This window comes from Folsomia candida, unplaced genomic scaffold (assembly GCF_002217175.1).
Source record: "Folsomia candida strain VU population unplaced genomic scaffold, ASM221717v1 Fcan01_Sc024, whole genome shotgun sequence".
NCBI classification, from domain to species: Eukaryota; Metazoa; Arthropoda; class Collembola; order Entomobryomorpha; family Isotomidae; genus Folsomia; species Folsomia candida.
In genome coordinates this window covers 576,956-599,519 of record NW_019091216.1, presented here as the reverse complement: position 1 = coordinate 599,519, position 22,564 = coordinate 576,956, and the positions used below count along the sequence as shown (strand labels likewise).

Sequence of the window (22,564 nt, the reverse complement as noted above, 5' to 3'; positions counted from 1 at the left end):
TGACCATAAATTAAAATGCGGGACAAAAATGGCAAAAGAAATCATTAATTCCATAAATGCTAAAAAATTCCATGGACATCGGGGTAAATACAATTCCAAAACTAAATATTTCATGGTTTTTCCCATGCCATGAAAAATAGTGGGATCTCGGAGAAACGACTCCAGTCTAGGGAAAGATTGGAAAGTGGAAGATTTATAATTATTTTTAGCGATGAAAAAAATCATATTTGTTTTATTTTTTGTGGTGGCCTCGGTTTTCGCTAGGCAAGATTTTTTCGTAGATGGGGATTCCATCGTTATAAAAGCAGGTAAAAAATAGATAGTTTTTTCCGAACAGTGGCCGCGGAAGCTGTGGAGACATGCGGGGACATTAATATTTAAGGATAGAGGAGGGAGGGGTTTTTATAATATGGGCAGGTGATGCGGATATCGAATAACTGTGAGGATATTGCCCCTCTGTCCCTACCACTTCCGCAGCCACTGGCCCAATACCCTCAAAAATTCAAATTCAAGATTTTGGAACAAGATTTTTGGAACAAGATTTTTGGATCAAGACCAAAACAAAATCTTATCAGAATAATTCTTTTGCATATAAAAATTTCCAAACGATTTTCTGTACGAGGGGATCTTTTCCCCCGACTTCCGCGGCCACTGATTCACAGACTTCTGAAAAAAAATTGATCCTTTACTTTAGGGGATGAATCGTCCCCTCAAAGAATGAGACGCACTGTTGTAGAAGACACTTCGGCTGAAGGATATGACGCCATCGTTTTGTCCTCGAAATGTACCACGACCCGCGGAAAGCGGGGGACATGTCGAAAAATTGAGGAGTGTTACCCATTCCTATTTCCGCTGAATAAAACGGTGGAACAACACGTGACCACGATGAACCCCGAGTTGGCCCATATTCTTATCCAGATTTCTGGAATTTGCGACATGGAGACGTCCGGTGCAGATCGGATTTCACCACAGAGTAAGGAAAACAATTTTTTTCTCAGAAATTTTAGAGATTTTGTGTGAATATTTTAGGCTACCCAGAATTTAAGCAAGTTCTCACCACAAAATTAAACAAAGTTGTACAGACTGCTTTTTAGGAAATTTGAGAGAAGATTTTCTGAAAAAAAATTATCTAGATTTTAAACAAACTCTCAACGAAAATTCTAACAATATCATGCAGACATAAATGTTTTTTTTCGGAAATTTGATAGATATTCTGAAAATTGTGTCCAGATTTTAAGCAAGTTCTGACCCCCCGAATTTTATAAAAATGAATGTTTTTTTAAAAATTTGTTTTCTGTACAGTTGTCCAGATTTTTCATAACCAGAATGTAAACAAAATTATTAAGATAGAACTATTTATTTTTCAGAAATTTTAAGGATTTTTTTTGTAAAATGTTTCCAGATTTTAGGCAAGTCCTCACCGCAGAATTTCTTATCTGTTGTCCGCATCGGAACCCAATTTATCCCCCAACCCCCGTGGAACCGGGGGACGTGGTGGAAGAAGAGTCGGTCAAGGGAAAACGAACGTGTGGCCAAGTTCAAGTGCATTTGGGCGAAGAAAATAATAACCCGGTAGTTCCTGGCAATGAAACTGATCTTGAAGAGGGGGCGACACGTATCGTGGGGGGAAGAGAGGCAAAAATGCATGAATTTCCGTGGATTGTGAGTACAGGATTTGATTTAAGTTTACATTTTATTACTTTCATAAGTAGGAAAAATACTTTGAACGGTATTTGAGCTCCGTCCTTCCCAGGGTTTGAATTTCCAGGAATAAAAATTCCAACCAAAAAAAATTCCAAGATTTCTAAAGAAAATAAACGATTTTTACCTGGGAAAAGCGTAATTGTACATGCTTTAAAAAAATGCAGGAGTCTAACACCGAGAAAAAGTCTGACGAATTTTAATTACGAATTTTAATTTGATAGATTATTGTTGAGTTTCTGTCCCGAGTACGAAATATGAAAATCCAGGATTTGTGGAGATTATCTTTTTATCGAAGTCAAATATACTTTATTTTTTTTAATCGTGTCAACAATGCATTTTTACAGCGTTAAAAATGCAACTTCTTTACAGAATCTGAATTTTCGGCTGACTGTTGTCTTCTCCAGATTTTCGTTTTTTTTTTGCTCGGTAGATAATTTTATTTAGAAAAATAATCCCTTGGTTTTACTCATGAAAGAATTCTTCATGTTTAAAGGGAAAATTTCCTACTGAAAAAAGTACATATTTTATTCTGCACAACCGTTCAGGCTGGCAACTTTTTAAACACATTTTTTTTCGGCAATTTTTTAATTTCAGAATTTGTAAAGGGGTTTTCATATTAGTTAAAATATAAATCAAACCAATTCTAATCTGAATAATATTGGTTCCGTGTATGTAAAAAACTCTTCGGTTTTCACACCGAATCCGGCTGACAAAAGCCCCAAACTTATAAACGATTCTTGCGTGGAGAACATACCTGTTCACTTTCATTCATTTGACTGATTATGATACTGAATGAAAATGAAACTCCTGCCATTTGATTGAAGATGACTGAGAGATTCCGTCATTTCGGATGAATGAAGGATTTATGACTCCTTTAAATATTTTTCGCTCTATGCATGCTTAAAACATGGGACGAAGTAAGAAATGAAGTCAGATGAAGTGAAATGAATTTTCAAAAAAATGACTGAACGTGAGTGAAAATCTTCAGTCACAAAGCGGGATGACTGAATTTTGAATAAAAAATAAATTTTTGAACATGTAGGGTGGGAAACGTAACAAGATTTCAAAAAGTGCAAGAGTTGATCACCGAAAAAGAAATTCTAACTAGGTTTAGTTATTTAGAAAGCCATATATACCTGGGTTTTATGTGCCAAATGTGACAAGGAAATTACCTAGAGGTAATTTCCAGAGTTAAATAAATTAAACTATAGAAAACATAGATTTATTTAAAACAAACTAACAGAGGTGGCAAAAATACTTTAAAGTACAGCAGTTTGAGCTCAAAATACTGCATTTTGACAAATTATTTTACCCACGTCTGAATGAAGTGAAATCAATCTTGTTTTTTCGATTTCTAAAATTTTCCCTGAAGATAATGCATCGAAAGCTCGGAATAAATATATCTGCTTTTTTAGTTGTTTAAGTAAGTTAGAGATCCCGTACTATATAGTGGCGATGGGAAACTTTGACCTAAAAATGGTCAAAAAATGATTCTAGAAATCTGAAATTTTGGTATGATATCCTAAATATATCTGACTACCCACATCCGCGAAGAAAGAAGCCTGAAATCCATTGTCCATCTCGTATTTAACATTTTTCATCACGCCCGCCATTACTGCTGTTTCGGAAGACTTTGCAACTTAATGGGCAATTATCTCCTACCTGAATCGAAATTTTTTTTAAGTTTCGACTGTTTCACAAAGCTGGGAGTATGCCTTGTTACATATAGCCTAATTTTTTTTATTGAGCTATAATAAGTGTTGAATGTGAGGTTTTCATTTTTCAACGTCAAACTGAATTTTTTTTTCGATCCCTTCCTTGATAGTCATTGCATTGTGGATTAGTCTAAGGTCGGTCCAAAAAATTACATTTTATATTTTCTGATACTCATGGATGAAAGGAATCAGACGGTCTATCTCACATTTCGGAAAACAAACATGTGCCTCCACACAGCCCTTTTGAAGTGAGGAGTCCGAAACATGCCCAAATTTACCCAACGCTTGCCAAACCTGAAATTTCTTGAGAAATCTCGAAGAACATTTTAGTTTCTTTTCGGTTTTCAGTTGAGAGATATATTTCCCACAAAAAATTGCCTTCCCGGAGTTTCTGTCACGTTTTTGAAGACGTGAGACTCGTCGCCAATGACCAACTATTTTGGTGAAATTTTGTTGTAAGGCTTGGGAGGGCTTGCGTTCACCATTTTTTCTTGACCTTCCGTATGCTTTGCTGCAGATTTCTTTGAATACGCTTTGACCCACAACTTATGAGCCTTCATATGATGCACATAGTTTGGATTAATCTTCGACTTCGTGGCCGCATCAGGCACAAACGTGGAGCGGTACTTTCCAAAAATAAATTTAATCGTTTTTCATTTTCAAGAGGTCAATATGATGGTTTTTTCTTGTGGTGCGTATTTGAAGTTGATATTTTCGGATTTGCCATACTTTTTTATGTATGTACTAATTTTTTCACGACCACACCTGTCTCCGTTGAAATGTAGTCAAGCCTTCTTTGAGTCGCTGTCGCTCACATTTTGGTACTTATAAAAAATTCGTTTCCCGACTTTCTCTCTTTGAAATGGCGTAGGAAATTTATTTTTCAAGCAAAAGTTATGAAATTTTGAGGACACGTGGTCAGATATATTTGACATATTATACCAAAATTTGAGATTTCAAGAATCATTTTTTGACCATTTTTAGGTCAAAGTTCTCCATCGCCACTATATAGTACGGGATCTCTATATAGTTTTAATAAACTTTTTACATTGAAAACTCAGTTTTATTAAATCGTGAAATAAAATCCAAGAATTTCGAATTTTGCTTCTGGAAATTACGAGTTTTTTTTCAGAAAATTGAATCATTAATTAAAAAATACTTTACTTAATTTTATCCCAATTATTAAAGGACGCTGCTACTTTATCTGAAAGGTTTATTAATATTACAAAATGTTGACTGAATTTGGATTCGAGATTGAAATCCTACAGTCCTATAAACATACCTGTTCAAAACAACTTTTTTCATTCATACTTCAGTCATCCCGATTTTTGAGTGAAGATTTTCATTCACGCTCAATCATTTTCTTTCGAACTCATTTCATTTCACTTCATCTGACTTCATTTCTTACTTCGTCCCTGCATTAAGCATAGGGTGAAAAATGAAATGAGTGAGAAATCTTTCATTCACAGTCATTCATCTGAAATCACGGAATCTTTCACTCATTTTCATTCAAATCACAGGAAATTCATTTTCATTCACTATCATTCTTTATCATAATCAGGCACATGAATGAAAGTGAACAGGTATGTCTATAAAATTGTGAAATAAAATCTAAACAAAAAATTAAAAATTCACAATTATGCTACAGAAAATCACAATTTTGCTGAGATTTCGTTGGGTTTAAAATATTCAAAATTTTTGTAAAATAATGCATTAATGAAATTTTGATTTATTTTATCCAAATCATTTTAGGCTTGTTTCGATTTCATCTTTGAAATTCATCAACATTTGGCAGAATATCTGCATTAAAATAATCATGTCGTCCGATAACTGTATTTCTAATTATTTTTTTTGTCGCGAACTTTCAAGGTGGCTTTGATGAACAAACGGCGACAATTTTGCGGAGGTTGGAAAAGATAACGTTCGTGTATGTTTTCTGAAAAGTAGCTGATTTTGATTTTAATTAAGGTTCGATCATCAATAATGAATGGGTCCTTACAGCCGCGGTAATTAATTTAATTTTGATCATGTAAGCATTAAACTTGGTAACGATATATAAGTAAAACAATTTCTTAATATTTTTGCAGCATTGTATCCAGCAGTAAGTATTTAATTAAGGTGCTATAGGATGAAGATTTGGTGTGGAATAGATTTTAAGTCTCACACTACCCCAGCTCAATCTCTTTAAGTGCAAATTTCGCAAATTACATCTTTTTCATGAGTTTTCAGACAAATGCAGCTTTTCATACTTTATTGTGAAGCTAACTTTTGGCACTACAAAACTATCGATTTGAAAAAAATGCTGATTAACTTTTTTAATTTTTGCAATAAATGTCGTCAAAAACTAATACCAAAAACTAATTATTTCAAATTGATATTTCCGTAGTACCCTAAATTAACGTTATATACATAAAAGTATGAAAAGTTTAATTTTTTTAACCCATAAAATTGATGTAATTTTATAAATTTGCAATTAAATACATTGAATTGGGGTAGAGTGAGAATAAAGATCTATGACGGAGTTATTCCACCTTAAGGAAAATGATGATTTACATTAATTTGCATATTTTTATGTATTTAAAGCATGTCGGCGAGTGATGTGGCAAATTTGCAGTTGGTCTTTGGCGACCACGATATTTCGAACCCGAACGATGCCCCCATTCAGACCAGGAAGGCGTACATGGTCCTGTACAACAAGCACTTTACGATGGATAAATTGGTACAAATTTGAACCTTTTCAAGCTAAATCGGGATTGTGTATCGAGTTATATCATAAAATCCAGTAAAAAATTAGGAATCGCATGCAAAATTTAATTATCCTGAAATTTGCGAAAGACACGATCTCCCAATGCGTACGTTTGGCCGAGATATTTGCATCCCAAGAGGAGAAAACGCACAGTAAATTTGGAAAGGGTAAAATTGGTATATTTCAATGTCAGAAAAAAAATATTGAATACAAATAAATTCAATTAAATATGACCAGATACAGAATAAAAATACAAAATATTGACAGTTAATTTGTTTGAAAAATTTATTGTCTTTGACTTCGAAATATTACAATGTTACTCTTTCCAAATTTACTGCGCGTTTTCTCCTCTTCAGATGCAAGTATCTCTGCGAAACGTGCCCATTAGGAAATCGTGTCTTTCACAAATTTCATATCAATTACATTTGTCGTCGATTGAGACTAATTTGCTCAAAATCGGAGACCATCCGCTGAGATACCTCCGTCGTAAGTATTTCACAAATTTGCAGCAAAATGACATCGGTCTAATAAAGCTGTCGAGTCCGGTCGAATATGGCAAAACCATTCAACCCGTCTGCCTCCACAGCGGCGAAAGGAGTTCGATCGACAAGAAGACTGGCGACATAGCTGGGTGGGGTACGTTCGTATATTATGAGATTGAATTTTAGTGGAGGGACGGGGAAAATACTGTGTCAAAAAATAGAGTATTTTGCCAAGGTTTGGATTTCGGGGGGTGTTACAAAAAGACCAAAATCTATGTAGAGAAGGTAGTCAGTCGAAAATACGGGGTTTTTAAATTATGTTTTTATCGGTGTCAAAATTATTTTTAAAAATCGTTAAAACAATGTATTTTGACCCCGATAAAAACATAATTTCTTGACAAAACCATATACCTATTTTTATCTAACTGTTGCCTTCTCCAAGTGAATTTTCGTCTTTTTGTGGGTGTTACAGTCCCAGAAATGCATAGAAGCTCAAAATACACAAAATATTTTGTTCATTTCTGTTTCTTAAGGTCTTTAAAAAATTTCTAATTTCTATCATTCAAGTTATTATAATGTGTCACTTTATGTGTGAGGGTAGACAAATCTATCGCTTTTTGAACATACATGATTCACTGATTATGATAGGGAATGATAGTGAATGAAAATGACTGAAGGATTCCGTCATTTCAGATGAATGACTGTGAATGAAAGGATTTTCACTCATTTCATTTTTCACCCTATGCTTAATACATGGGGCGAAGTAAGGAATGAAATCCGATGAAGTGAAATGAAATGAGTTTGCAAGAAAATGACTGGATGTGAATGAAAATCTTCAGTCAGAAATCGGGATGACTGAACTTTGAATGAAAAAAGTTTTTTTTGAACAGGTATGTTTTTAAATGGTTAAAATTCACCAGATTTTATTTTCGGTGTGAGACTCTTACATTTTTTGAAAACTTTAACGTACTCAAATGTACTTTTTAGGACTTTATTTTCCTTGTGCAAAAATCGTTCAGAAATCTTCATCTTTTGTCAGCAAGATTTTAAAACCTAAAATAATGTATTTTCTAACACCAATTTATCGTTTTTGTTACGATAATAAATATGTCGATATTTTACTAAGATATGTAGATATTTTACACATTCGTGGATTTTGCTAGTGAAATTTTGACTAGCAAAAAAAAAACAATTGACAAAAAACAATTAGCAAAAAACCGGTTGCCAATTCGTAAAAATATCGCCAATTTCTTTTCGCATCACAAAGTTATAATTTTCATGTACTCCACGCAGGCCAACTTTGTGAAGGATGCCAACAACCAAGTAAATTAAGAACGGCGCAGGTAAACATTTGGAAGCATGAGGATTGTAAAAAGAAATATGCGAGCATCATCGAAATTACGGAAGGGATGGTTTGCTCTGGTGGAAAAGGACAGGATAGTTGCAGGGTTAGTAATTTTTTGCAATATTGCAAAAAAGTCCTTGATTGTGAATGAATGTCGTGATTAAATGCAGTTTTTATTATGATGATGATTTGCATGAGCAAAGAGCGGATATGTATTTATTTTTAACTTTTCCATTTGATGACCGTCAAGCTTTGTCGGTGTGTTCCCCTAACTCGCATAGATCACAAAAATTTCAAAATATTTTTACACATTGTCACATATTTCTAGGTTTTTAAACATATTAAATATTTCCGCTATTATTCAAGAAATGCGAAAAACTTATATTTTTTTAAATATACATATTTTGTAAATACATAAACGATGTGAGACGAAATTTTCGTGTTGAAATTAATTCGACCACAGGAGATTAATTTAGGGGATAAATTAGGGGATTAGTTTCTTAATTATTGTTAATTATTTTTAATTACAAATTAAAAGTACAAATTTTTAAAATTCTTATGTTCATGTTTTTGTTCGTATATATTTCGTAAATAGCATGTAATTACGTAATTTCATATATTTTGAGATTTTTCGTAAATATTAAAGATTGACATAATTCCAGGATTTTTTGTAAATACATATCCTCCCTCTGGTCATTATACACAATTAATTAATTAATTAATTTAATTAATTAATTACGTTTTGAAGGGCGATTCGGGAGGAAGTCTGACAATAAACTCAAAGACGACGGCTGAGCAAGTTGGTAAGCGAAAGATGAAAAATTATGAGCAATGACGAGCATGATTTTCAAATTTGAGCAAAATATACATACATTTTTGTTCCTTGTGTAGGACTCGTCTCCTTTGGTGTTGAGTAAGACAATCACAGATTTTACTAAAACTGCATAAGTGTCACGTTCTTTTTTTTAGCCCGAGTCAGGGCTAACGTACCCGTCCGTCATGGTTGTCTGTCTGTCTGTCTATCGATTACAATGGTAGAATATGCTAAATTACATTGTTAAAAATCTGGTAGAGTCACATAGATACTCCGTGCTGGTATTAATTTGGTAATAATTTCTTACGCGATTGGTAGTAAATTGTTCCTGAGTGGTAAATTTTTCATTACCACAACATCACTGAACGGTAATTCCAGTGCCGGTAGAGTCACATATGTACTCCGGTCGGTAATGATTTAATATCAGTTTTCTAAGAATGTAGGAATCGAGTTGGAAGATAAGGAAAATGTGTGGAAATTTTTTTAACAGTTTTTTTTAAGTTGTTTTTAGCCGAAGTCAGGACTTATGTACCCGTCATGGTTGTCTGTCTGTCCGTCTATCCATTATGCTCGTAAAACTTATCCAATCCACTAGAAATTTTGGAGACGAATTAATTTTTAGATATTGATAAAAAACTTAACTAGAAAACAAAACCTTGTTAAAATTTGTAAGATGAAGACGCCAAAATATATTTTTGATTTACAATTTCATACGATTAGTATGATTAGATAAAGTTTGATCTTTGAAAAAATTTTAGCAAAATGAAATATACAAAGACATACCTGTTCAAAATTCAGTTTTCATTAAAATTCAATCATCCCGATTTCGGACTGAAGATTTTCATTCACATTCAGTCATTTTCTTTCAAATTCATTTCATTTCATCTTACTTCAGTTTTTACTTCGCCCCATGTATTAAGCATAGGGTGAAAAATCATTTCATTCACAGTCATTCATCTGAAATGACGGAATCCTTCGATGATTTTCATTCACATGACAGGAAATTAATTTTCATTCACTATCATAATCAGTCAAATGAATGAAAGTGAACAGGTATGTGCATAGATAGAGCGGGTCTTATATATACCCGATCACTTGCAACTTCGGCCTGAAAATTGTCAAAAATGAGTTTTGAAATCTCAAATTTCTGTAGAATACTAAAAATATATCTGCCCAAACATATCCAGGAACAATTAGGACTTTAATCCATTATCCACTTTCCATTTAACTTTTTTCTTCACACCCGCCGTGACTGATTTTTTGGAAGACTTTGCAACTTCATTGTTAATTTTCTGCCACCGGAACCAAAATTTTCTTAAAGTATCGACTGTTTCCCAAAGCTGGAAGTATTCCTTCTTACACATAGGTCACATTTTTTTATTGAGCGAAGATGAGGCATGTATGTAGGGTTTCCATTTTTCGACGCCAAACTGAATTTTTTTCCGATTTCTTGCTTGATAGTTGTTGGATCGTGGATTGGTCCAAGGTCGGTCCAAAAATTACATTTTCTATTTTATAATACTCCTTGATGAAAGGAATCAGACGGTCTATCCCCCATTCCCGAAATCAAACTTGTACATCCTCACAGCCCTTTTTAACTGAAGGGTCCGAAACGTGCCCAAATTGCCCGAACGCCAACCAAACCTGAGGTTTTCTGAGAAATTTCGAAAAACATTTGAATTTCTCTACGGTTTGCAGTTGGGAGATATATTTCCCATGAAAAAATTGCCTTCCCGGAGTTTCTGTTACGTTTTTACGAACGTAGGACTCGTCGTCCGTGACCAACTTTTTTGGTGAGATTTTGTTGTAAAGCTTGGGAGGTCGTACTTTTTCTTCAGTCCCCTTTATTTTTCTGGAGATTTCTTTGCATACGCTTTGACCCTCATTTTATAGGCCTTAATATGATACAAGTGGTTTGTATTAATCTTTGACTTCATGGCCGCATCAGGCACCGACGTGGATGGAGAATTTTCTTAAACAAATTTTTCGTTTTTCATTTTCGGAGGAGTCGAAATGATGGTTTTTTCTCATCCTGCGTATTTGGGGTTGTCATTTTCGGATTCTCCATACTTTTTTATGTATGTCTTAATTTTTTCACGGCCACATCCCTCTCAGTTAAAATGTAGTCAGGCCTTCAACGAGTTAATGTCGAGCTAATTTTGGGACTTACAAAAACTTATTTCCCGACTTACTCGCTTTGAAATGGTATAGGAAATTTTTCTTTCGAGAAAAACTTATGAAATTTTAGGGACACGTAGCCAGATATATTTTGTTATGTATATATGATTATACATAAATAAGTGGTACACAGTGAGAGGAGACAGAGGAGAGTATTTATTAGTGGAGAGTTAAAGATGGAGTCATGTACAGATTCATAACTAATTACATATACATATCTACGTAGGCATACATATACCTAACACTACCCTCTCACGAAAAAATTTTTCTCCTGAAAAATAGTCTGAAAGAGTGTGTAGGTTTGCAAACTAAAAATTTCAGTAGTCACAATTTGAATTAGAAATTTTGAGGGTTGGAGACATAGGTAAAATTCATGGAAAAATGAAATATGAAATGACTCCGGAAAACAAACATGAACAAAGATTTTGCATGAATAACACTGAACAATTTAATACACATATCGAATGACGCAGTAATTTTGCAGGGCTGGAACTTGAGAAGATGGTATGGCTCGCAATCGGTGGTGGAATTGTGTCATCTCAGGCGTGGTGGTGGTTGACTCATATAAAACTTGCAGATTGGGACAAAACGATGAACAAAGAAAAATACATTTTTATGGTCGTGGTATGTCGTCCATCGGGACATCGGAGATACATAAATACGCAGACTTGTGAGGGTTTTCTCTGGGTGACCCATAACCGGACAACTCGAAGACGCAGGGTTTTGTGTGGGTGACCCATAACCGTGACTCGTTAAAAAAGGGGAACTATGTACAATGTGGATTTCCATACTTGAACACGCAATTAATATGTAGACGTTGCTCATTACAAACATTAATCTCAAGGCGTTATATTTCATTCTCAGCCTGGGAAAGTGGTGACAACGCAGATCGAGCATGAAAGTTCAGCAGAATTTTGAGACAAGGTGAATCAGATTACATTTTTGCAACAAAATTTGATAAAGAATTGGGACAATTTTCCAGACGAAATGAATAAAAATGACATTTTTGCAAATATTTTGCAGAACTTTTGATAAATTTTGAACGAATTTTGATCAAAATTTTTCAGAAATTAAACGGAATTTTTTTTTACAATATTTTTACGATTTTTTAACAATTTTGAAGGACAATTTTGCATATATTTTTTTGACGTGTTTAAAACAAATAACGGAATTTTGAATTTAGCATATTTGCTCGAATTATGAAATGTAAATTTTGGACTGGAGATTTGGAAATTTTAAGAATGGGGAAATATTTTCAGGGTGGTTTAGAACCAATTTACAGACCTGATAGCATCCGGGAGGATAATCCAATTTACAGACCAGATGACGAAAATTCACAAAAAAAGTTTCACAGGAAAATCACACAGTTTACGCAAGGTTTTGAGAAGAGAGATTTGGGAAGTTTCCCTACCGGAAGCAAAATGACAAGCTCTAAGGGTCGGTGGTCAAGCTGCTTAGTCGTCGCCGTCGTAGCAAATTTGGTAGGATGTCGAAGAATTTTGAAAATTTTAAAATCCATTGTGAGTGGGAGGAGCGAAAGAAAGTACTCGACGGTCCACCAATGTTATGTATATATGATTATACATAAATAAGTGGTACACAGTGAGAGGAGACAGAGGAGAGTATTTATTAGTGGAGAGTTAAAGATGGAGTCATGTACAGATTCATAACTAATTACATATACATATCTACGTAGATTACATACATATTATTAATTACATATACATATCCACGTATATACATATACCTAACAATTTACCTTATTCCACAATAATTTCAGATTACAACTTATGGTTTCTACTGAAATAATAATTTGGCAAGAAAAAATCATCCAAATTTCACATTTTAGTCCGAGTCGGGGCTTACCTAGCCGTCGTGGTTATCTGTCTGTCTATCGATTACGCTCGTAAAATTGATCCAATCGACTTGAAATTTAGAGACACGTTACAAAATTAGAAATCAATTTTTACCAATAAAAAATCCCTCTTGAAAAAAAATTGTTGAAATTTGTAAGATGAAGACGCCAAAGTATATTTCTTATTTACAATTTTAATACATTCAATTTCATCAGATCGTGTTTCTTCAACCCAGAATTTGGACAAAAATTTTTTTTTTTCAATAAAGCTTAGAAGATATGAAATATTTTAAAAAAGCTTTCATAAATATGTACATATATTCGTCCTCGGGAAATTACAATTTCTATTTATACTGAAATAACGCTTCGGCAGAAAATGTCCCAAACTTAGGATTAGTCCGAGTCATGGCTTATGTGCCCGTCGTCTGCCTGTCTTCAGATTAAACTCGTTTTAAAACTTATAAAATCGACTTGAAATTTTGGAGACACTCAAAACATGCAAAATTATGAAGCAAATTGGAAGTTGAGGAAAATGTGTAGAAAAATGAAAAAGCTGTCGAGGTCGTGTTCAGGGTAAGGAAAACCCCGGATTTTTTCTATTGAAAACCCATACCCAGGGGTTTTACCTGGGTTTTGCGGGTAGTCGGGGTAATCGGGGTTTTGGGGGTAAACTGAGTCAGTACCTCATGTATTATGCTATGAAAACAATCTACTTTTTCAACTATTTCGCAACAAAGCAGTTCATTAATTCTATTTTAGCATCTAATTAATTTAAAAAATTATCAGTAACATGCTGTTTTAATATATTGTACACTTTTTTAAATTTGAAAACCCCGACTACCCGTGGGTATTGCTCAAATTTGCTACCCCAAAACCTATCAAAACCCCAATACCCCAAAAACCCGGGGTGGCAAACCCTGGTCGTGTTATACCCACCTCAATTTTTAGGGACACCCTGACTCGGGCTATATAAAAGAAGGCTATACTCTGGGTTTTACTATACATGATTTTCAACTTTTTTCAGGTGTGGGCAAACTCCAGGCGTTTATACGCGTGTCAGTCACTATAAAGATTGGATAAGTCGAAACACTAAAAAATCCAGTAACAATAAAAGACCGTAATGAATGACTTCTACATATTTTTCATGATGCCTACCACCACCTGGAAATTATTAAATAAAGAATAATTAATTTGGATTACACGGAATTTTTTTATTTTGCCAATATTTGTAATGCTACGTATGTGCAATTCATTATAAAAAAAAGTCGAAAAAATTATCACAAAGATTTGTTTGAAGGAGATAATAAAGAATTTTGATTTAATTATTGAAGTTCAATACATGCGTATATTTACGAAGGTTGTAATTTTCGTAAATCTCGTAGATTTGCTTATGTATGTAATTACAAAAAAATGTAATTCAGATTACGTGAAAATTTTATAGCTGGAAACATACATTATTCTTAGATGAGGCTATAGTTACTGCAGGAAAAAAATCATCTAAGTAAGCAATCACTACGGTTTTGAAAAGCTTAATTTTTTCAGATCTAGGTCACTTTCCATCCGATTTTAATAAAATTAGTGTCCAGAGTTAATTATGGCAAATTAGAATTGAACTGTCGAACAGGAGGCTGAAATGTTTCCCTGTTCCTGAGATATGCAAGGAAAACACCATCGAAAATGTGTTTTTTGGAGATTAGAAAAAAACGAAGCCATTTATGCTAAATGTAAATGAGCAAAAAGTTGATAAACATTTTTTAGAAAAATACAAAATTAAAATACCCAAAATCGGTTTAAAACTGAGAAAGTTTTGATGGTGGTCAAATATCACCACTGTCACTACCACCAAGTTTAGTTGCTAAGGCCCACCGGTCATCCAACGAAAAGATTATTATTAAGGGTCAAACTCATTTATAGATCGTTATGTTCGTCCATCTTTTGCTACGATTACTCCTGATTATAATTTGACCGTTACACCCCCAAAGTCATCAACGTCAATAAAAACTGTTCAATAAAACAAACCCAAAAAAGGAAAGCTTAGATGAGACTAAGAAGTGCGATAAAAAGTATTTAATAAATTTCTTCTCCAGTGAAGGACATATAATTTTAATATTTACAGCATCAGCGCCCCATTTTATTTTTAACTGACTAAATTACATAAGCAATATATTTACGTATGTGTATACATATTACTGGGGAAAAGAGTCGACTATATTTGGTCAGACCTGTATATCATGTATCAACTTTAAGTACAAATATAATTGCAAGCATTCATAATTTTTTAGCGACAAGAACAATTAACAAATGATTTTAATATTTCTCGCTACATCATATTTGAATTTTGATAGTTATTGTATATTTGTATTTATTTATATGATAGTGAATGAAATGGGGCGCTGATGCTGGAAATATTAAAATTATGTCCTTCACTGGAGAAGAAATTTATTAAATACTTTTTATCGCACTTCTTAGTCTCATCTAAGCTTTCCTTTTTTGGGTTTGTTTTATTTTCAAGAGTTTCTAAAAATAGAGTATTTTGATAGCGATACAAAAAAATTAATTTCTTTAAAAAACTTGTATTTCGAGTCGGAGTGATGCCAAACCTGTCACGCTTTAAATAATTGATTAAAATCCACCAGAATTTTATTTCTCGGTGTGGAACTCTACCAATTTTTGGTCTTCGAAAAATTGAAATTTTTTGTTCCAATCGAATAATAATAATGTCGCAAACTTTACATTTTTAGGCCGAGTCAGGGCTCATCTATCCGTTCTGGTTGTGTCTATCTATCTGTCTATCTGGAACGGTCGTAAACCTTATTCAATCGACTTGATTTTAGAGACACGTAGATTGTGGAAAATTATTTGGGAATCAATTTTTAGCAAAAGCAAAATTTATTAAAATTTGAGATGAAGACGCTGAAATTTACATTTTTTATTTACCATCTTGGTAAAAGCAGTATGATCACATCATATCTCTTGGTTTAAAAACTTGGGACAAACATTATTTTTGAATTAATACTTGGAAAACATGAAATTTTTCAAAATTTTTCAAAATTTTTCAAAATTTTTCAAAATTTTTCAAAATTTTTCATAAATGCATATTCTTTCTGGAAAATAAAAATTTCTGTTTATACTCAAATAATAATAATAATGTCAGGAACTTGGACGGTTTAGTCCGAGCACGGGCTTATCAACCTGTCATTGTTGTGTGTCTGTCCGTCTATCAATTTATTACGCTTGTAAAACTCGAAATTTTAGAGACACGTAGAACATGTAAAATTTTGATTTAAAAAAAATTTTACTAGGAAACAAAATTTGTTCAACTTTGTGAGATGAAGACGCCAAAATATATATTTTTTTATTTGCAATTTTTATGCACTTAATATGCTCAGATATCGACTTATCCTTCTTAAAATTTGTCAAAAACTTGTTTTTTAAACTAAAGGTTTGATGAAGAATATTTATTTTTTTCAATTTCTTTTATAAATTTGTATATTCCTTCTCGGAAAATTACAATTTCTGGTTTTTATATTTCTGAAATAATAATTCGGTAAAAAAAATGCCTAAAACTTAAAATTGGAGTCAGTGACAGGGCTTATGAAACCGTCATGGTTGTCTGTTTGTCCGTCCGTCTATCTATTTCGCTTATGAAACTTGCAATTTTAGAGGAACATGCCAAATTAAGAATAAAGTTTTCGATATTTATACAAAATTTTAGTAGAAAAAAAAATTTGTTAAAATCTGTGAGATGTTGAGACCAAAATTTACATTTTTTTATTAACAATTTCTGTACATTTATGCAAACGAATAATTTTGTTAAGTAAAGTTTGGGAGGTATAAAATATTTCAAAATATTGAATAAATATGTACATATATTCGTCCTCGGAAATTAAGAATTTTTGTTGAAATAACAATTTTCCAAAAAATGTCCCAAACTTGACATTTTTGACGTTTTAAATCTTAATCTGGGCTTATCTACTTGTCATGGTTATCTGCTTGTCTGTCTGTATATCCAATACGCTCGTAATAAATGTATCCAATCGAGTCGAAATTTTGGATACACGTAGAACTTGCAGAATTAGGAATCAATTTTTATCGATGGAAAGTTTCTCTGGAAAACTAAATTTGAAAGAAGAAGACGCCGAAATATATTTTTTATCTAGAATTTCCATAAAATCAATATATTTGTTCCATATGAAAATTTGAGGAAAAACTTTGTTTTTTTAACTAAAGATTTGAAGATTATAAAATAAATATTTAAAACATTTTGATATTCGTGATCGGAAAATTTCTATTTATGCTTAAATAAACAAGCCCCCAAAAAAGGGAAATCTTAGTGAGGCTGGGTGCAGCTATCAATATTAAATAAATTTTTCGTAACAGCATTTGAATCACGACTCTCCAAACTATTTTAGCCTAGATGATTTAATTACTAGTAGAATTATTGATTAAGTACATTGTAGATGTACAAATTCAATAACAACGAAAAACTTTATTGTTTTTTAATGGTGTCAAGTTTTCGATCTCGGTTGCGATCGTCATCAGGACGGACTTAATTACATAATTATTAACAAATTACTGCAATTAAATATATTGAACTAAAGATTTCGAATGAAGACAACAGGAGTTCATATTCTGATCAATACAAATTAATGTGCGAATAGATAGTTTTACGAGTGGTGATGCAAATGCTGTTCCGAAAAATTTATTTAATATTGATAGCTGCACCCAGCCTCACTAAGATCTCCCTTTTTTGGGGGCTTGTTTATTTAATACTTGTAATTGAGTTATTTAGATACTAAACACCACGCATGCCCGAAATTTAATTTTGCATGTAGTTTGCAAATATTTTGCCACATAACTCGAGTATGTAGAACTCATATATTCATTCCATTAGTTGTTGTCAATGGCGTTTTTTTTACCACCCCTTAAGCTTCATCCAATTTTTTGCAACTCTTATAGAACAAACTTTGCCATTTATGAACCGATTTTAATCATACTACCCTTAAAATTTGCACAAAAATTTACTCTAAAATTTGTGCAATTCGTTTTTCATTACGATACGCCATTATTTAGCTATAAATATAAACACGTTTCCAGGGGTATATTTTTGCCCATAACTCGCGTAAAAATCAAGCATTCGCTAAGTCGGACCAGATCCCGTTTCTAAATTATGTAACAATAATCGGTGCAAAATTTCATCAAAATCGGTTGAGAAATGACTGAGATATCGCAGATGGTCATTTTTGGGGTGGGGCAAATGCATACTTAGTAAATTTTTTTCGTTGTTAGGTATTTTCCTCACTAAGAACAATAATTTGGCAAAAAATGTCCCAAATTTAACATTTTCAGTTCGAATCATGGCTTATAGATCTGTCGTGGTTGTCCGTCTGTCAGTCTGTCTATTACATTTTTAAAACCTGAAATTTGGAGATACGTACGTACATAGAATATAAAGTTATGAATCTATTTTTACCGATAAAAATTTCAGTGGTAGATAAATTTTTGCTAAATTTTGTACGATGGAGATATATTTTTAATTTAAAATTTCCATAAAATCAATATGATACGATCATATCTATTCCATATGAAAATTTGGGCAAGAAATCCGTATTTTAAGTAAGGCTTTAAACAATTTAAAAAATATATTTCAAAATTTTTATATATTTATATATTCAGTCTTGAAGAGTTAGAATTTCTGTTTATGCTCAAAGAATAATTTGGCAAAAAATTTTATAAAAATTTAACATTTTTTCAGTCCGAATCATGGTTATTTGTCTGTCTGTCTATCAATTAGGCTCGAAAAATTGATCCAATCGACTTGAAATTTAGAGACACTAACTTTCAATTTACTTTACTTTCAATTTCTAAAAAAGCAATACGATCAGATCATATTTTTTTCCCACGAAAATTTGGGATAAAATTTAACTAAAGCTTTGAAGAGTGTAAAATACGTATTTCAAAATATTTGATATTCGTCATCGGAAAATTCAAATTTTTGTTTATGCAAAATAATAATTTGGCAAAAAATGTCCCAAACTTGACATTTTTAGTCCGAGTTATGGCTTATCTACTCGTCACGGTTGTCCGTCTGTCAGTCTATCTATTACGTTAGTAAAATTTTAAATTTGGAGACACGCACGTAGCATATAAAATTATGAATCAATTTTACCGATAAAAAATCCCTTCTGAAAAAAATTGTTCAAATGTGTAGGGAAAAGACGCCGAAATAAATTTTTGAATATCAATTTCCAGACATTCAATATGGTCAGATCATGTATGTCCATGCAAAAATTAGAGGAAAAAAGTTTCTTTTTTAAACAAAGGTTTGAAGAATGTAAAACAAATATTTCAAAATTTTTGATATTCGTCATCGCAAAATTCAAATTTCTGTTTATGCTCAAATAATAATTTTGCAAAAAATGTCCCAAACTTGACATTTTAAGTCGGAATCATGTCTTACCTACTCGTCATGGTTGTCCGTCTGTCAGTCTATCTATTACATTTATACAACCTGAATTTTTTAAGAAATTCTTATAGAATATAAAATTATGAATCCATTTTACCGATAAAAAAATTCAGTTGAAGATAAATTGTTGCTAAATCTTGTAAGATGGAGACGCCGAAATAAATTTTGTATTTACAATTTCCAATCAATATGATCCGATCATATTTTTTCCATATGTAAATTTGTGCAAAAAGTTCCCATTTTAACTACAGGTTTGAACAATGTGAAAAATATAATTCAAAATTTTTGATAAATATGTGGATATATTTGTCCTTGAAAAATTGGAATTTCTTTTCATGCTCAAATAATAATTTGGCAAAAAATGTTATAAAAATGTAACATTTTTTCAGTGCGATTCATGGCTTGGCTTTCATCAAAAACTTGACGAAACGATTTGAAATTTAGTCACACGTAAATAAAACATTAAGAATAAATTTTGAGATAATGGATAAAAAAATTTACTAAAAGACAAAACTTGTCTAAAACGCCAAAATATATTTTTATTTAAAATTTCATATGGCCAATATGAAATTATATCAATATATTAATCAGATCGTCTTTCTTTACACGAAAATGTGATGAGAAAAATATTATTATTTTCTGTCAATACACGTGTAAAAATTGTCCAATTGATGTGAAATTTTGGACACGTTGGGTTTTTGGACAGAGTGGATTTTGGACAAAATTTTAGACTTGGCAAAATTAATATTCAAGTTGGAAGATGGGGAAAATGTGGGGAAAAATAGAAAAGTTTTCCTGGTCGTATTATATACCCGCCTCAATTTCAATTTTTAGTAACACCCTGACTCGGGCTAAAGAACGTTGCATTCTGTGGCCGTATTCACAACACAGGGTAACCCGAAAAGTTACCCAAATTTTCACTTACCCGATTCACAAATTTAGGTTACCTCAAAAAGTAACCTAAAAAGTTACATTTTTCCTCATTTTACCCCGGTTTCTGAATGAAACCATTCAGAGCACAAAGTAAAAAATAAGTTACCCTCAAAAGTAACCCAAAGTAAGCAAAATTTCTCCCCTGCTCCGAGGCAGGGTTAAAATCAATATTACCTCATTTTCCATCTCCAAAACATGGTTTCTCGCTCCATTATATTTCATAAAATTGTCCATTTACTTAATTATAACTCAAAGTAATTGGTTTTGTGTGTTGTAATAAGCAAGTATAAGATTTAGTGAAGCTGAAATAAAATTTGTGTCAAGGTGTTAGCTGCCACGGCCAAATAATTCAACATAAATATTGGAAGTTTAATTTTTACTGCGATAAGATTGAGTTTAGCGACTTGTTTGAATCTAATTTTGATCAAGACTCGGCAATTCTGACAGCGGATGGAATATATTAAAATTGTGCGAAACGAATAATAATCCCAGAACAGTCATTCCTTATCTCCACACTACGTTAAGTTTTTAATTGATGCGGAAGTGATTCATCGAGAGGAATATTATTCTCTAATAATGTTAACTATTTCCTATATTCAAGTGTATAGCATTAAGTAGAAACTTTCTAACCAATTAGAGGACTATAAGCCAATTGAGAACGACGAATGAAAATAGTGCGACAGGTTTATGGCAGTACTTCTGCTTACTCTTGGCGACGAAGCACAAAAAAATTTGGGATGAAGAACATTTTTAGAACACTTCACGGATTTAGAAATTCAGAAACAGTTTGGTATCGGTAAAATTAATTTAAAATCCCAGTGGCCGTGGCATGTGTATACAACCGTGACACACTGCAACTTATCTGCAACAATTGATCTTACTACAACACCTGCATCAATCGATTCAAAAACACAAGAAGTATCGCCGAGAGAGCTCTTTGCAGTTTGAAATCACGCTTTCGGCCAATAGACAAGTAAGTTACCAATTTCAAGATCATTCTGTTCGCATCTTTTGCAAGTGTCAAGACCTATAGTGTCACGACCTTTCCATCTGTGATGCTCCAATAATGTTGGGACAAAACATTAAAGCTAAATCTGTTATTTTCAGGACTGGTGGGGCTTTGCGTTATTCGGAGAGGAAGGCGTATATAATTACAGTAACAGCAGCTGTTTTACACAACATTTGGATTAATAAAGAAATTCCATTCACGGAAGACGGGCATCATAGCATGTTCCAAATTATCAAGACCACTCACTGCCACCACCACAAGCTCGTTAGACAGCTCAGCGACAACGCCACCACTTGGAAGATTCCTTGTAATTGCGCCAAAGTTTGAGGTACCAGCCGTGATATTATAGCCTTGACATGGTAAAATGTATTTAAAATTTAAGTGATCTTTTTAACAGGATGGACAATCTCAATGCTATACAAAGCTGGCCCTAATCGACGCTGTGAAATATAAAAATGATGTCTCTTTGGAAAATTGAAATCGAACTTGACGAGACAAAACGAAACATTGGATAAAGCTCTGGCTCCAGGAAATGCAGTTTCGGCAGTGACAGAGACTTCGAAAAGGTGCAAGAAGAATTTAAGAATATGACGAAGAACAAAAGCCAATGCATCTAGCAAAAAGTAGGAAACAATAAAAACTGGGTGAGGGGATGATGAGGAAATGTGGTTTCAAAACGTTCCGATGACCCTCCCGGCTGCTACGATGATAGGAATATTTGGTGACCAGGTTATTTATTTGGACAATAATGTATTTATAGTTGCAACAGCCGTGACACTAATGCATTGTTTCATTAGGCCGTGACATGAAGAGAGGCAACATTCATGACGTTTCAGTCGAAAATTAGAAATGCAGGATTATCGTACTGACGTTGTAATTAATGGCAACGAATCTGCCGTAGCTCGCTTCGACAGAAATACATAAATAGGTTAGCAGAGTCGAGTTTAAGAGGTCTAAGAATACAACTAATCTAAACTAACAAAATTTTCTGTGTAACGGCCAATTTGTGCTAATACTAGTAATTAAATTTAGAGTAGATATAAATAGAACATGTTGATGATTTTATTTTAAATCCTAAATTATGTCAATTTCTGTGTAACGGCCAAACTGTGTCAATGCCAGTAATTAAAAAACAATAAATTGTGATTTAATGAATGTACTCGTTTCGTTTAATAATAACTCATTTATAATTTATTATAATAATTTTGAATTATATTAAAAAGACTGGCACAACTTTACAATGATAGTGGGTGGAGGTAGTAGTGGATGGAGGTGGTAGAGAGTAACTGCGGTAGTGGGTTTTTGACAATGTTGACA

At 32.9% G+C, this 22,564-nt stretch overlaps 1 protein-coding gene and 2 long non-coding RNA genes across 4 annotated transcripts; all 3 read left to right on the top strand.

Moving 5' to 3' along the window:
* Positions 1 to 152: 152 nt before the first annotated feature.
* On the top strand, positions 153 to 14,175 carry LOC110859104 (trypsin-1). 2 transcript variants are annotated; one of them, XR_004836984.1, is made up of 13 exons: positions 153 to 308; positions 695 to 973; positions 1,403 to 1,662; positions 5,289 to 5,325; positions 5,388 to 5,425; positions 5,507 to 5,520; positions 6,003 to 6,138; positions 6,675 to 6,801; positions 7,941 to 8,095; positions 8,741 to 8,795; positions 8,884 to 8,905; positions 12,765 to 13,412; positions 13,864 to 14,175. XR_004836984.1 is itself a non-coding variant. In XM_022107972.2 (12 exons), exons 1-12 carry the CDS (start codon positions 212 to 214, stop codon positions 13,958 to 13,960), a joined length of 1,317 nt encoding a protein of 438 aa, XP_021963664.1. In that variant the 5' UTR covers positions 153 to 211; the 3' UTR covers positions 13,961 to 14,175. The 2 variants fall into 2 exon arrangements, 1 of the variants encoding a protein (XP_021963664.1); XM_022107972.2 differs by lacking the exon at positions 12,765 to 13,412.
* Positions 11,726 to 12,322, top strand: LOC118438672. The gene is made up of 2 exons (XR_004836985.1): positions 11,726 to 11,908; positions 12,244 to 12,322. It is a non-coding gene; the product is annotated as an uncharacterized LOC118438672 (long non-coding RNA).
* Positions 14,176 to 21,410: 7,235 nt separating the features above from the next.
* Positions 21,411 to 22,406, top strand: LOC118438693. The gene is made up of 3 exons (XR_004836998.1): positions 21,411 to 21,575; positions 21,645 to 21,976; positions 22,045 to 22,406. It is a non-coding gene; the product is annotated as an uncharacterized LOC118438693 (long non-coding RNA).
* The last annotated feature ends 158 nt before the right edge of the window (positions 22,407 to 22,564 follow it).

Excerpts from the sequence above, each read along its gene's own strand:
- LOC110859104 (XM_022107972.2), top strand. The coding sequence starts at position 212 with ATGAAAAAAATCATATTTGTTTTATTTTTTGTGGTGGCCTCGGTTTTC. Across the intron at positions 1,663-5,288 it reads TGCATGAATTTCCGTGGATT|GTGGCTTTGATGAACAAACG; the intron begins GTGAGTACAGGA and ends CGAACTTTCAAG. Across the intron at positions 6,802-7,940 it reads TGGCGACATAGCTGGGTGGG|GCCAACTTTGTGAAGGATGC; the intron begins GTACGTTCGTAT and ends TACTCCACGCAG.